Source organism: Pezoporus wallicus, unplaced genomic scaffold (genome assembly GCF_028554395.1).
Source record: "Pezoporus wallicus isolate ANWC-B61680 ecotype Strahan unplaced genomic scaffold, APGP_CSIRO_Pwel_v1 scaffold_3294, whole genome shotgun sequence".
NCBI classification, from domain to species: Eukaryota; Metazoa; Chordata; class Aves; order Psittaciformes; family Psittacidae; genus Pezoporus; species Pezoporus wallicus.
The window spans coordinates 10,497,350-10,513,507 of NW_026635478.1; the positions used below are offsets into that span (position 1 = coordinate 10,497,350).

The 16,158-nt window shown below is 42.3% G+C and overlaps 1 protein-coding gene across 18 annotated transcripts in view; it reads right to left on the reverse strand.

Annotated features, from left to right (window-relative positions):
* PPFIBP1 (PPFIA binding protein 1) overlaps window positions 1-16,158 on the reverse strand; it is a 112,230-nt gene that overhangs the window by 50,122 nt on the left and 45,950 nt on the right. For 17 of the 18 annotated variants that reach the window (XM_057427675.1, XM_057427648.1, XM_057427612.1 and 14 more), the window contains one exon: window positions 262-423. In XM_057427675.1, coding sequence (XP_057283658.1) covers window positions 262-325 — 64 coding nt within the window. In that variant the 5' untranslated portion in view covers window positions 326-423. Of the gene's footprint in view, window positions 1-261; window positions 424-4,341; window positions 4,597-16,158 lie in introns of those variants that run through there. The other variant, XM_057427596.1, reaches the window with a different exon arrangement.

Consider the following 16,158-nt stretch of genomic DNA (forward strand, 5'->3'; position numbering starts at 1 on the left):
GCTTTCATGGCGCTGTGTGCATTCAATCACTTTAAGCAGCGTTTCGATAGATGGCAGATGAAAAATTACAGTCCATTTAGCTGTGTCTGTGTGTGAGTCTGTGCAATCCCTCCACTGTATTTACCTGTAATCTCTAAACTATAATGGAAGACACCAAACACTATTACCGGCACATTCCTTTCTCACCCTGAAACTCTGCCCTCCAAGTATAAGAAAGGAGGACTGGAACAGCTAAATGAACAAGTGGCCCCAAGTATTTACCTGCTATAATGCCATCCATCTGCTCCAGAGCCGCAGCGAGCATGTCACTTGCATCACTCATCATCTTTTCTCTTCTCAGGAACGATCACCAGTTACACCATAAGGAGCAATCAAACACCAACAGCACCAGTGGGATCCAGAGCCTCAAGTCTGCAATTTAATCTGCAAAAGAGAATTTAATTTCACTACATATTCTCTGAATTCAGACACCACTGTCACCCGACCAACAGGAAGACTGGGGCTGTTTGCTGACCACAAGACCTGGAGGTGTTCCATCACCAGGCATGAACTGGCATCAAAGAACCAAACCACCAACCCAATAATGCGCTTCCTACTGTTGGTCAACTTGTGGCCTGCTTTGCCTACAGGTCCATACCACTGAAGGGACATACCACAGAGCACCTCAGAATACCACATGGCACTTCAGGGAAGCTTGCATAGAAGACCCAGTCCTTTGATCACTAAAAGGAAGCTGCAACTCAGCAGTAAACCATGTGTCTATCTGATATACTTTTTCTCCCCAAGAATTCGCTGGTATAGAAAAAGAGAAGTCTGACCATTTGCCCAAGATTTCTGGATGTCTGACAACCCAGAAGTCCCAGGCATGCAACTATTTGCCTACAGGCAGGATATCTCAAATGCCCATGACTCGCTGAGCATTCAGAGACTACCTCTCCAAAGATGCTGCTCTGAGTTTAGCAGAGATTCACGCCTTAATGATGCAATCTGATTTTACCCTCAAACTCTGAAAGCCAGAAGTGGTCCCCAGGGGAGTATTTCCAGCAGAGACTGGAAAAGCAAACCTGCCTGACCTGCTGCCTAGGCAGGCAGGTGAACTTGTAGGCCTGAAATCCCCATGGGCTACAAGTTAAGCACATACTTAGGTACTTGGTTGGAGTGGAGCTGCAGAGGTCAGAGGTGCACCTCCACCCCAGTACAATGGACACACAAGCCACAGAAATAGCCCAGATTGCCATGGCTTTAATCTAGGGCACACGAGACTACTTCTGCTATAAATACAGTTAGGGAACAAAGCTAAACAAACACCAGGAAGGAAAACTCGCTTTAACCTTTTGCATAGCCTGCCATTTGGTTTTTGTATTAGGCCGCACTGCTGCTGACATTTGCCCCAACATAAGCAATTAAGAAAGTTGTTCACAGTACCTCTGGCATAAGTCCTGGAAAAGAGTCTGCTAAAAACCAAACCAAAACACAAATTCATTCAGTTTTTCCCTCCTACGAGTCACCTCATTGGTTTGACCCAGCTGAAGTAGCCAGCTAGCTCTGCTGAAATGCTATCCTTAAAATGCCAACATTTCATCCTCCATAGCAAAACTTTTATTACATGAAGTAGGTTCAAACCCTAAGGTAACTTTTGAACACAGACAACCATGCTTTTGGCTAATGCCTTGCTATATTATTTAGGTACTAGAGTAAGAAAAGCCAAGAGAACTTTAAAAAGTCAAAACACCTGTAAGTCAAGGTGTTGAAAACTTACAAAATTCATTAGCATAGTAACTGAAGACTTCCAACCTTCAAGGAGGAAGCCCCCAACTTTAAGCACAATGTAAATACTAAAATTCAAACAGTACAATACCTGCCATAATATGCAGATCCTACAAGACATTAGTCCAGTGCCTCTATGCCTAATAAATATGAGCAGAAAACACAGCTTTTGCAAACTTGCTCACTTGGGCAATACTGAAGAGAGTCTTGTTTTTTCTCCTTTAGGGTATCTTGGTTCCGATAATCAGGTCCTGCTCAAACATGGGTGCCTATGAACGCAGGCAGGGTGTGAACAACCACGGCAGATTTCCCTCTGAAGGCAAAGAGCACACAGAGAACGTCCAGGGCTGCTGCTGGCCCAAGCAGCTGTCCTCACAGCTCTAAGTGGCAAAGGACCAACGATGCAAAGCAGCCACAAACCCACAACAGCCAAATACTGTTTGGGAATCAGAAGTGCCTATGATTTTTCCTGATGTGCATAAACACCTCATGGGGGAGTAAAGTACACGGAGCCAGACTCTTCTTACTGGCGCCCAGTGGCATGACAAGAGGCAATAGGTACACATTAAAACACAGTAAATTCCACTTAAGCATTAAAGAGGAAAAAAAACCCAAAACCAACAAACAAACTCAACAAAAAATCCCACCTTAAATTAGAAAAAAAGAAAATAATAAAAAAGCTTTATTACTTCAAGGACAGCAGCACTGAAAAGAGTTGCCCTTTTGGGGGTCTCCATCCTTAGAGTAACTCGCAGCCCAACTGGACCCTGCATGGTGCAGTCTGCCCTGGGCATCCATCCCTGCTTTGAGCAAGGGGTGAGCAGGAGACTGCCAGTAGTGCCCTCCCATCTCAGCCATCAGTGAGCTCAGTGCAGCTCACAATCAAGCATTAAATACAGCACCGAGCAGGCTGCCTAGGAAGAGCTCACTGTAGGCTAAAAATGCCCTAAGGAACAGAGTGCTTCCTAATCACGTTTGTTCACAGTGCACCCCTTGTTTCTCACCTTCTGGCTAGGAAAGACATTAACTCGGGGCAAGGAACTGAAAATTTACACTCGCATAATAAAGCCATGGCTCACAGGCACACAAAAAAATACCATTCTTGTGCTTCATCCAGGCACAACCAGCCCTCATGTTTCCAAAAAAAAAAAAAAACCACTCCTTGCTTTTCTTAAACAAGGGTTTTGACCACTGTTGTCAAAAATCCCTAAGGCAGCTCTACTGGTGAGAGCAGTAGTGTCAGGCAGTGGTACCAACAGCATCCAAGAGACCACCAGCATCTACCCCTCTGTTACCCAGTCCTACCTCCAAGGAAAGACAGTCAGTCTGCACAGTGCTTTGTCCACTGCTACTGCAAAAGGAGCCATGCTGCTGAGAGCAACAGTGAAATATTTTAAGATAAAACTTAGTGAAGCAAGACCATGTAAACACATTGATCTCCGAAAACCCTTCCATCACTTACAGAACATCTGCTAGTAGCCTGACCAAGCCTACAGCTGAGAAACTTGGCAAGATGAAATAAAAGAACAAAAAGCCCCCAGCCGAACAGCTGGAGATTGACACAACAAAATCCCATTTTCATGGTCATTTGGTCCTAAAAGTGGTCACTGAAAACTAGCCTGGAACAGCACATCCTGCTCTGGCCACCTTCCCAGCAGAGTGCAGCACATCTAGCAGTCAGGAAGTAAAGCTGCTGTAATAGAAAAATAATATTGGAGGCATCCTTCCCCACTAAGGGCATAGGACTGCTTTTATGCTTTGCACACCATCACTGGCACATGAGGAACAGATGGGCAGGGAGTAAATCAAAGACCTTATACACTAACAGACCAAAGAACCAAACTGCTTGGAAAATGAAAAGACAACAAATGGCAGGAGGAAGAGGGTGGAAAAGGGGGGGTGAAGTTAAAGGAACAAAATTATTAGACAGAAGTAATGTACCATCAGCCCTTTGTGGATTACAGGAGAAAGGACAACATTGAAATACCAGTGGATTAATCCCCGTGCCTACTCAAGAGGCACAAAGACCACCTGACTTTGCAAACTTTTGAGGAGCCTTGGCTTACCAATTAACACAGCAGAGCTTTCCCAATAATGTATGCTCCTTCGTACTCTTTCCTTTTTATGGCTTTGGTCTAATAGAAATAAAACCTAACAGAAAACATAAGGCTTTGGGTCTTTTTGCTGTCAGTGATTAAGGAAATCTATGCAATCAGGTAACATAAATGAAAATCTATCTTGGAGAAGCACAATGGATCTCCTTTGGAAAATAAGGAATAGATAATATTTCAATGATGTCAAGCAGTTTAAATTCCTTGCATCCACAAAAGTAGAAAGGAAAAAAAAAAAGAAAAAAGGAAAATCATCATTTTAATACAGATGGATCTATGACATGGCAGATGAATGAGAAACCAAGGTGCACACAGGAGACAGAGAGGCAGACACACAAAATCCACCCCTGGCATAATGCCATCGAGACTGCATCTGGGAGGGAAGTACTGACTGTTGTACCCTGTCTGACAGACCACTGAAAATAAGTTTTCCCTTGCTTTCCAAGAAAATGATGACACTTACCTTCCTGGGTGCACAATCAGTGCAAGATGGGGCAGGAGGGTTGTTTTTACAGAGGCAGATCCCCCTTTTATTGTTCCCAGCTGAAAACCTTGCTCATGCCCACAGGAATAAGCATCTCTTCATCGAGGCTGTACTTACAATCCACCATTAAAAAATAACAATAAACCACAAATACAGCTACCTCCACTATCAGTTATGATTAATCTTATCACTACCAGGCATTTCTACCATATCCCTGGCTGTTACAGAGATGATGTTATTTGGTCTTACTTGTTTAATGTCCCTTCCTCTGGTTTGAGCACATGAGCCGGTTGCTAGGGCTATGCTGTTCACTTTTCAGTAGGTGGAGATTTTTTATTTTTATTTTTGAATGACATATAAACCCTCCAGCTACAGTGCTCGTGAAGATGTACTGCGACTGACTTACAGAGAAAACAAAACACTGCCCTGCAAATAAATCCAAGGAAAGCCAGAAAAAAAACAACAGGCTTTGTGAATAGGAACTGCAGTCTGCTGAATGCAAACAGGAAAGCTGCTTGAATACAGATTTCAAAATCAGATTTTTAATTAAGATGGCAGACTTTTTTTTAAAAAATAAGTAAAAAAAGTGCTTAAACATTTTACATACGTAGGAAATCACAGTTTTCCCTACCCGGAGGCTGCCTCTTTCCTAGATCAAACACCACACACAGAGGTATCTTGGGGCAACATCTTCAAGCCTTTTTTTTTTGTTTTAATTTTGGGGTGGTCTCACCCTGATGTCCACCTGCAAAACACACCACACTTGAAAACCCAGAGGTTTGCAGAGCTGAGCAGAATCAGCTGCCTGCTAGCAGGTCTGAAAGCAAAAAGCAGACACTATGCCCCCACATGCAGCCTCTGCAGGAAAGGGCAGGGGTTGGCCTTTTCTCCCACTCACCTTCCTCTTCGTACACGTAGAATTACAGAGTGGTTCAGGCTGGAAGGGACCTTATGGATCACCTAGTTCCAACCCCCCTGCCTGGTTTGCCAATGCTCAGCATTTGGAAAAAAAGCACCAGCGACACATTATTTTTATATGATGCAGTAAGATGAGTGAACTGAGTTTCCGAGCTCTTCCATTCCTACAGAACACTCCTTAAACCAGGGGACTTTTGGTACACAGAAATTAAAAATTTTGATTAGGGGTTGTTTCTGAGAGCTGTAGAAAGTAAAAAAAAGGATCCACAAGAAAAGGCTGTTACCCCAAAGCAGTCTACCACAAAAATACAACGAAAAAAGCTGGCCAATTCAGTCACCTTTTACGGGGAGGATGGTGGGAGAGACCTGTTCCACAGCAAAAGACAGATCTCAAATTTCACCTTGCTGTCAAAATTAATGTCCCTCCTCCACTCTCAGTCCTATATGAGATGACTGCATGAGAAGTCTGAAGCATCCCTCTTGCTCCTCAACAGTAAAACAACACATCCTTAGCAATTAATCAATCTTTACAAGATAAAGGTCTATTCTATGAAGACAAATTTCAGACACATAATCGCATCTATTTATTCTTTTTTCTGGCAGGCCAGAAGAGAAACACAAACATGCAGAGACTTATTTGCAAAACACATTTCAATCACAAATAAAAACAGCTTCAAGGGACTTCACTCTAAATCCCTGGCACAATTTCTCATGGGACGTTTGGAAGATGCTCAACTATAATGTCACCAGTCAGTAGCATTTTAACACTTAGTAATGAATATATTCAGCTAGTTTACACTAGAAGTCATTAACATTTATTTTAACACAAAAAATTACTCCATTTCCTATATTGCAGGCCTGAAAGAATAAACTAAAAAAGAAAATGGATCCTGCTGTATATATTGCTCTGGTGTTTTGCAAGAGAAAAACAAATTAAATCTATAAAGTAAAATTAGAAATGCTGGAAATATGTTAAGGGACTAATGTAGAGAAGTATGTTAGCATGAGGCAAGGACAGGAAACTAGTTATGCCCCAAACATGCTTTGAGCCACCTAATTCAGGCATTTACCCCCTTCCCCAAGGGGAGGCCCTGGCCATGACATGGAGGCAGGTTTCTGTGCATGGGGAGGTATACACAGCTTATATGTGTATACAGCTTATATAAACACCTCCCTGGCAGCTCCTCCCATGCTCTCCTGCCCCAGTATGGCTGAACAGCTGTTACACAAGCAAGAAGGCCTGGTGAGAGCAGGAACGTCCTCTTGGCTGGTCCTTCCATGTACAAGTCCTCCATTCCAGAAGGATGGCTATGAGTAGCCCTGGCCCTGAAGCAGCCTTGGCCTCACCAACCTGCAGGCTCAGCACTGTCCAAGAGCCCAATACTCAACCATGCAAGAAAGATAAACATTATTATGAATTCGACCCAACCCAAACATTGGCAGAGGCTTACTTCAACTGATAATGTCTAATTATATATATACAAATTTATTCTTGAAGTTGCTGAACTCTAGTCTATTACATCAAAGCAAAACTGTTCTTGTATTATCCAAGACTACAAAAAAAGCAACAAATGTCCCTTGGCTCCCTAACTCTAGATCCTTTCTTTGTTCCCCGAATTTCAGTATTTCTTTATTATACAATAAACGTTATTTCCTTTAACTGATAAAAATGAATGGAAGCACACTGAGGCTGAAAGCCCATCCCATAGTACATTAGGAATATCTTGAAATAAAAGGTATCAAGCCATAGAAAAGACTTAAAAGTATTTTAAGAACGCACAGAAGTCCTTCCAAGATATAACTGTTTATACCTGGGGAAAAACTTACCTCAAATCACACAACAACTTTTATTACCAGCCAGCTAAGACGTGCTCTGCACTTCACCTCGAAATTTGTTAAACACATTAGTTGTGATGCAAAAGCTAAGCCTCAACAAGATAAGCACCCTTCAGATACTTTGACAGAGATGGATACACAGTAAACAGCTTATATAAACACCCAAAGTCTCTGAGTCAAGGTTTATGGCTTGGATTCATATCCAATTACAAAACAAACCATTTATTTTGGTCTGCAGTATTGAAATCATTCTGGCTGCTTATCTCTGCTACCCTGTTCTCCAGCAGCTCTTTTTCTGTTGTAAACGAGTTTAAAAAATAGAGCAGGTGACAGGTCATGTTGTTGTGTGATGCACAAGTGAGCTCTGTGATCGGTAGAAGACACAGAGGCAGCTGGAGCAGCAGTACTTTACCTGCAAAGCAGCTGTGTAATGCAAATACCTGTCTGCAGACACTCCTCAGACTCACTTTCACTCTTTACACACAAGCAATACAAGGTGAAACGCAAAAAACCTCAGAGATATACTTGCCTTTAGGCTGTTCACGTTTTACTGAATAACCTTAGTAAATGTTTCCACCTACTCACTTTGGAGAGTTGAGAAATTAATGCGCTATTTTCTCACGTTTTCATTGGGTCTGTTGATTAGAAAAACAATTGAGATATTCATTCCTCACCCCAAGACTGCTAATGCAAGCAAGGAAATGCCACACATTCCCCAGCAACATGTTACTGACACGCTGTGGCCACACAGGCTATGAAACAAAAGAGGCACTGTTGGCTAAGAGTCCTAAAGGTAGTTCTTCAAAAATACCTCAAAACCACCAAATCCTGAGCGCAGACCCACATTTAGATCTGATTTCATAGCTCACGCCACTTTGTTTCAATGGGCTGGATCCAGAGATCAAATTTACAAGCTTCCAGATTTGAAAAGGTTTGGGCTTTACATTTTGTACCTCCATGTCTATGACTTTACAGATCCACAATTTCAGGGTTGACACAGCACAAAGCAAAAGTAGAGAGCACCCACCATGAAAAGCCCAGAAAGCAACTAAAATATATTTAGCTTGAATAGTATTTTCATATGTGTCTGTAAAACACAAGAGAAAACCCAATACCTTGTAATTCCACAGCATCAACTGTTACATGGAGAAAATTTGCATATAAGTCCCAGCATTGCATCCTTCCCCTTCTATCTGCCTCTGATTTTGCTACCTTAACATCTACTTTTCTGGAAAGCAGTGTATGATATCTGAAGTACATGCTTTGCATATGAGGATACTTCTGTTTTTTAAAGACCATGATATTGGAGAACTTGAGGTTGCCAGTACCATCACTGATTCACCAAAGATCCCTTGATAGAGCATGATTTGCCATCTTTACCTTCTTGGCATTTAAAAAAAAAAGCAGGGTAAAATTCAACATGGTTGAGGACTTCCTCTCCTCCCCATATACTAGAATAGGGCTGCATTTTGAAGAGAAAAACATAGGGAGAAAACATGAAAAATAATAAATTGGAGGCCAATTTTTGTCTCTTTTTTTCTCTTGCTTACCTCAAAAACATGTGGGCCTCTTACCTTCCTTTCTCCTAAAGCCCTTTGCCAATACTCGGTAGTGTTGGTAGTACACCTGGGGATCTGAGAAAGCCTACATCAAGACAACCTGCTTTAGGCAGCATGTGGCTCTAATCACTATTAAAAATGGACCTTTGAGATTCCTGAAATATCAGATCTGCACTTCAAAACACAGACTACAAATTCTGAATTGGTCCTCAGCTTTGAAAAGGCCTAAATAGGTTCACGTGCAAGACACATTCTCAAACGTGCAGGTTTGATGTCATCAATAAGACAGCAAAGGCAAACGCTGTCACCTCTGCGTTTTGACAGCTGCATGCTAACCCACTGCCAGCCAGAGCAGCCGCAGTTGAAGACCCTGCAAAGCAACACACTGCCCAGCTGCCTCTTGCCCAGGGAACGCAGCACTGACAGGATGCTCTCCCCCATCTCTTTCCTCAGGAACAGCCTGAGTTTGATGCCTAGCTCTGGGGCCCCGCTCTCAAGGCCACGGTGAAGACGCACTCACAGACATGGCTCTTCCCCAGTACTGTCCTTCCCACACTTTCTCTTGACCTGCTTCTGTCCCAGGATACAACCTCCAGTCCCTACGACAATGCAGCCCAGAGTCGGATAACTAGGGATTTCAGTAACACTGGAATAAGCAAAGCTTTCTTATTCTTCTTCAGCCAGTGGGCGGAGTGCTGTTGATTTTGTCCTGCTTTTTCAACACCAACATTTCAGCGCCAAGAGATGAAGGACAAAAGCCAAGTGCCCTCAGCATGAGGAAAGGGTCCTTCTCTTTCTGAAGATAGGCTGAGAGAGTTGGGCTTTTTGAGCCTGGGGAAGAGAAGGCTCTGGGGAAAACTTGTAACAGTCTCCCAGTACCTAAAGGAAACCTACAAGAAATCTGGAGAGGGACTTTTTACAAGGGCATGTAGTGACAGGAGAGGAGGGAATGGCTTCTAACTGACAGAGGGGAGATTTAGATTAGATATCAGCAAAAAATTCTTTACTGTGACTGGTGAGACACTAGCACAAGGTGCCCAAGGAAGCTGTGAATGTTCCATCCCTGAGTATGTTTAAGGCCAGACAGGATGGGGCTTTGAGCAACCTAGTCTAGTGGAAGGTGTCCCTGCTCATGGCAGGGGGGTTGGAACTGGATGATCTTTAAGGTCCCTTCCAACCCAAGCCATTCTATGATTCTTCTGAATGATGAATTGATGAGTAGCAAGCAAACAAATCCCAAAGAAACTACTACTACAGTACAAGTTTAAGAAGCCAAATGCTGTCTGCACTGCTGCCTAATACACAGCATTACTTGTCTGGGGCAGCTGTGTCATGCTTACCCTTGGGCCAGCCTTGCTTCACAGTGCAAAGGCAATTTTGCAGCTAGGACACAGAAACCAGCTCTCTTGCTGCCCACTCCTGCTTCATGAAAGCCTTTAGTCAGTTCTTCGGGCTCTGAGACATCCTGTCTCAGCCTCTCCTTGTCAGGCTGACACTTCCTCACCATCCCTTGCAGAAAGACGTTTTCATACCCTGGAGCCCTTTGTCCTCCAGCATCACCCAGGGCTAAAAACTCAGTGAGGTCTGGGCTGAGCTGTGGCTGGGGCTCAGAAGAGCTCACAAGAAAGAGATATCAATGCTAGGGGAAAGGAAACAATGCTGGCATGGGCTGGAGGATTATGGGGTACAAGTAATACAGGAAGGTAAGAGGACTTACACCAGCAAGATACAGGGAGGCAACAGATTACCATCAAGCCAGAGCTGCAAATTTTGCAGGAACAGAGCACGAATCAAACCTGGCCCCAGTCCTACCGTCTTCCCTTTCTTCTGCCACAGGAAAAGGAAGGAAGCTAGGAAGACAGATGACGGCAGGGGAAAAGGAGACTTCTTTCTGCTTCTTCTTCAGTAACAGAGACCTAGAGATGGAAGGGAGCAGCCACTCTCCATTCTTTGGCCAAGCCTCCATGCATATATGGGAGAGGGAAATACCCACCCCACCGCCCATGGCCCCATTAGCAAGATGAACAGAAAGTGCCAGCTTTACAACAGAGGAAGATGCAGCTCATGAAATGAAGAAAAATCTTAGCAGTCAGAAACTTAAGACATGCTCGCATCAATGCATGTTTGATGCCAACTGAGGACAGAACTGCAGCTGCTACAAGCCTACTTAGATTTCTGTGGCATAACAAGGTTACTGAGACTAAGGTTACTTGCTACAGATGATCTGCTAAGTGTGAAACATTTTGTTTTAATTACATAGAACAATGCCAAATGTCTGTTTCATTAGATATAGCAATAACTTGTGGTTTATTACTAAGCTTACAAACAGGAGGCTGCCAGTAGAAGACAGGACTATAATGCACTAAAATAGAGAGTAAAATAACTTTTAAGTGATGCGCATGAAGTTTTATAATCCAGTTGCAATAGTGCAGTGCTAATGCACCTATAAACCACCTGGTTTGTGTACCCAGTGCAGTTTAACCGAAACAAGAGGCTGCAAAGCTTTCTCAGGCACCAGGATAAGCAGTGGACGGGGTAGCACACACCACTTTCTACTGCCCAGCCCGGAGGTGCCATGATCCAAGTCAAGGAATCTGATGCAAACTTAGGTGTGGCTAAATCAATACAACAACAATAATGCAGAAATACTGCCCTGGGCAAAAGCTGAATTGTCCATCTCCATTATTAAGTATCTGCAATGTGTTTAAACCAATCTACAACTCTGATATGCCAGTGAGATTTACAGACTCTGTTGGAAACCCAGTTACACACACCAGAAACCTTGCAATATCAGATTTCTCCCAAAACTCATGATCTTACAGTGAGGTAATTCCACTTGGATTTCAGTTTTCATTAAGAAAGAAAAAATACTATGTAATCACATAGTTGCTGAAGGAAGTTTGATGTGATCTGAGAATATCCTAGAAATTTGAACACAGGAAGTCCCTTATTTGACATGTAATATAGTAAGGCATAGAAGGGATGTGACTGGACAGGATCACCTGACTCTTTTTTCTTAAGTCAGCAATAGAGAAAAAAAAAACATCTTAGGCTGCTTAACTGTTTCCCTTCCCTCAACTTACAGATACAGTTAAAACAAAGGTTCAAAACCAAGTCAGTTAATAGTATTTTAATTAAAAGTTGCTTTTATAACATAAAAAGACCAAAAGTACCCTCACTGCTGTTTTGTATTTGTATTGGGAAAAAGTAGTTCTTGTGTAACTTCATAGTTTTCTAACTTTCCCAAGCCCCACTGTAACAGAAGATAGTGAGCATTTAAGGTCTGCCTAGGCCACGATTTATACACATCTAATTAGCTCCTCCTGCACACAGTCACCCTGGAGCTCTTGGGACTTGCTAATGTAATTCCTGCAATTAAAAACTTTGATGCCAGAATCCTTGTTTGCCAAAAGGAAAAACAACCCCTCCCCCAGCACAACGGGCATGTTTTTACAGGAGTGGATGCCCAACTGTAAAAAAGTTCAGATCCAAGATCTGAAACGCTCCCAAAATTCAAGATATTTGAGAGCAGTCTGTAATCCAACAGCCTGTTGCCTCCCAAAGACTACCATGGCCCCACTCCAGTAGATAAACCAATGTAGATCAGAAATTTTGGGAGCTTAACAGACTGCGGTTTTATCTGGCCTTACCCAGGGATCTGTGCTGGACATGGACTCATGCTGTTGGCAGGGAAGCCGAAGTACAGAGCTGCCTGAGACCGTGTTAACTTCTTACTGTGTCATGGAGGTTGGCAACATAGAAGGGTGAAGTTTTGATTTTGTACTAGTTTTGATTTCCCATCATCTGCCATGATGTGAATTCAAAACTAGTACAAAATAGTTCAATGCATTCTGACAAGCAACACTCAACAGTGTTTTGGATGAATTAATGATCTTTAGTATTTCCATACAAACGTTCCTCTGAATATATAATCTCAAGATAAAACTTCAAAAATCTCAAGGGATCAGATACACTTTTAATGCTACATTTCTTTGAAGTATTTTCCCTTTGTATTTCAGCAACACTTCAAAGTTTTCCTACTTAAATACAAATCAAGTTAGACATCTAATGCTAAAAGAAGCAGACATTAAAAATGTTTCACTTTCACAGACTTCTTGTGGGGGGTAAGATTCAGTCTTGTAGAAAGGTATATATTAACCATGTGCCAATTTTCACCATTTCTCATTTACCAAAGGTAAATAAAAACAGGGGAGAGCCCCAGTCCCATCCATGCCTGAAGATCCTGGTCCCAGTGAACAACACAGGTTTAAGCTGTAGGATGCAAACAGTCTTGCTGAAATCAAAAGGGAACTTGTGATCACTAGAAGTGCCCAGTCCATGAAGGCCACAGGAGGAAGGAGGTTGCAGATGGGAGAAACAAATACCCACATGTACTGTCAAAACCTTTATGAAGTTTAATAGGGATGAGCTGATAATCTTCAATTTTTTTTTCAGAGGCAAGGGGGAAAACTCAACAGGACTCTTAAAACACTGTGATAGTTGCCAGTGAAAGGGAAAGGGGGTGGCTGGCAAGATGTACCAGGTCTCTGTGCCTCAACCAAGGACCTCACTGAACCAGCTGGGAAAAACAAAGGACCTAGAAGTTGTCCTCTGTTGCCATGCCAAAAAAAAATGAGCCAAAACCAAGTCACAAAAGTCCACCTTAAATAAACAATAGTAAACAAGTCATTATATTTTTACATCACCACCATGAACAGCAGCTTCCTCAGCAACTGTGTGAACACCTAGTGCCAAATCCCTCGTGGCACACATGGAGGCTCAGGAGTTACCTGGAGATAAGTCTTGATTGTTCTCAAGCACTAGAGAAGTTTTAAAAGGTTGATTATTGCTTCAGATATAATAGATCTATGAAAAGAACTATTTTAAAACTATTGCCCCTATATTCCCCTTTGTTAAGGCTGACTATTTTTCATGTGTTTATTGAGCCATCACTGGAGGGACTGTTTCTGATTCAAGCTATATTTAGCTCTGAAGCACTGCAGATTTTGTTTCCCTGGCTAAAGTTAGGATGGGATCCTCCCTTAGAGGAAGATCTTGCTCTACTGAATGGGAAGCAAGCACTCAGAAAGTCTAGTCTGGGCTTGCAGAAGACACTGGTGATTCCAAGGCCCTGATTACAATGATCCTGCTGCTTAAAAACGGAAGAGTAAATCCAAAACTGTCAAGAATGTTTACATACACAATAGACTTACAGCTTCATCCCTGTTTAGGAAAAGAAACATTACTTACTTCAGAATGTAAACCATCATACACCTTCATGCTGGAGTCCCATCACAGTGCGCTTTCTCTCAGGGACAGATTATAATTTACTACTGCCCAGTAACAGCCTGCAGCAGAGTCATCTAAGTGGCTTGTCAGTCACTGGACAGAAACAGGAGCAGATCTAAATCACAAGTGTGCTGAATGCTCACAGAAAGGTCCACTGTGCACCAAGTCCCCCCCACCCAGCGGCACTACAGTAATTACCCTCCTTACAGCATGGAACTCTGCCACTTGCATCAATGGATTCATCTACACCAAGTAACCCTGTTACTTTTGCAAATGATTTTCTATGCATCAGTCAACATGAGCGTGTTGCCTCCAGTATACTGCAATTTTGCAAGGGCTGAAATACTTTGCAAATACTGTGTTACTGAAGTAACACTGCTATTAAAGGGTTTTCTAGTCCAAAAAGCAAGACTACAAGAAAGCTCTAACTGCTTAAATGCTGTAACACAGGGACTTCTCTAGGACAAACTTTCAAAACCAGCCACTGCAACTACGGCTAAAGTTTGCTAAGTTGGGTGCTCCTGCAATTCACTACACGCTTCAACTACTTTACCCAGGGAAACAGCCTTACTTGATCACTGAAGATAAATGCTGTGTGCAAATAAGGGGTAAGTCCAACAGGAAGCCCTGTGGAAACTTGTGGAAATAAGTACACAGACCATGAAACTAAGGGCAAGATTAGTGCCGTTAAGCCTTAAAACAGTATGTTGCCAATACATTGTATTTCATTAACAATGATTTTCCCAATTGGAAAATGCCTTAGCTTAAAAAGTGACTGAAGGAAAGAAATTTACTTATTTTTTGAGTTTAAGATATATTGCAATGCAATCTGAGTGGAAAATAATATTAAACTTGTTGCCTTAAATACAAGTTTATGAGAAATGCCAAAGTAGTGCTTTCCAAAATAACATTCCCTACACAACTCCTGCTATTATAGGCCTTATTCTGCAGTTTATGTTCTGATCTCCCAACTTTTCCAACTCTGTTTTTCAAGCTAAAGTAAAAAATCTTTGACAGAAGCCCAGCTCCTTAATCTTGTGAGGTGAGAGTAGAGCAGAACACTCAGAATAAACCTCAATTCTATGAAAAAAGCTCAAACAAACCAGAACAAAAAAACTCAAACAAAAATGAACAAATGGACAAAAACAAACGTCACCCCAAAAATTTAAAAAGCATTGTCCACATGGCAGATCCCTGAGAAAGTCACAGTCTCCTCATTTTCTTGATAAAGTTTTAGAAGAAAGTCCATCTTATATATTTTATAATGTTTAAGAGCAATCATCACTCCAGTTTATCTAAATTCCAATTGAACATCCAGCATTAGAATTATAGAATGGTTTGGGTTGGAAAAGATCTTAAGCTCATCCAGATGCAACCCCCCTGCCCATGGGCAGGGACACCTTCCACTAGACCAGGTTGCTCAAAGCCCTGTCCAACCTGGCCCTGAACACTGCCAGGGATGGGGCAGCCACAGCTTCTCTGGGCAACCTGTGCCAGTGCCTCACTACCCTCACAGTGAAGAACTTTTTCCTTATATCTAACCTGAGCTTCCCCTGTTTAATTTTGAAGCCATCACTCCTTGTCCTGTCACTACAGTTCCTAATGAAGAGTCCCTCTCCAGCATCTTTGCAGGCCCCCTTTCAGGTACTGGAAGGCTGCTATAAGGCAGCCTTCTCTTCTCCAGGCTGAACAGCCCCAACATCCTCAGCCTGATATGATTAAAATAAAAGTTTTCACATGTACATTCAGAAAAAGAAGAGAGAAAAAAAAAGAAGCAGCCAGAATCAGGTATCTCTGTGTGGTAAGAAGCACATACATCGCAGTGGAGGTACCTGAGACACACAACTGGCCTTTGAGATTTGTTTTCTGTCTTTCATTAAAACTTCTGACAGTTCCAAATAGCAAGCTCTTTTTTCCCTGCAAATGTCTCAAATATCATAAATGCATTCAGGCTTCTCACAGTATTTTAATGAAATACTAGTTCCCGCTCCTCTACTTGACTTGCAGGCAAAATCTGCCATTTTAAGGAGATAATCTTAAGCAGCTTTCTGAGAAATGTCAAGAATACAAAATTGCCGTTTCTGTGCTCTGGTTTTGTTGGTGGGGTTTTACGGGTGTTTTTTTCTCCCACCTCCCCTAATAATCCATTTAAATTGTCTTTAAAAAGAAAGTGGAGCACTATCCAAGATGAAGT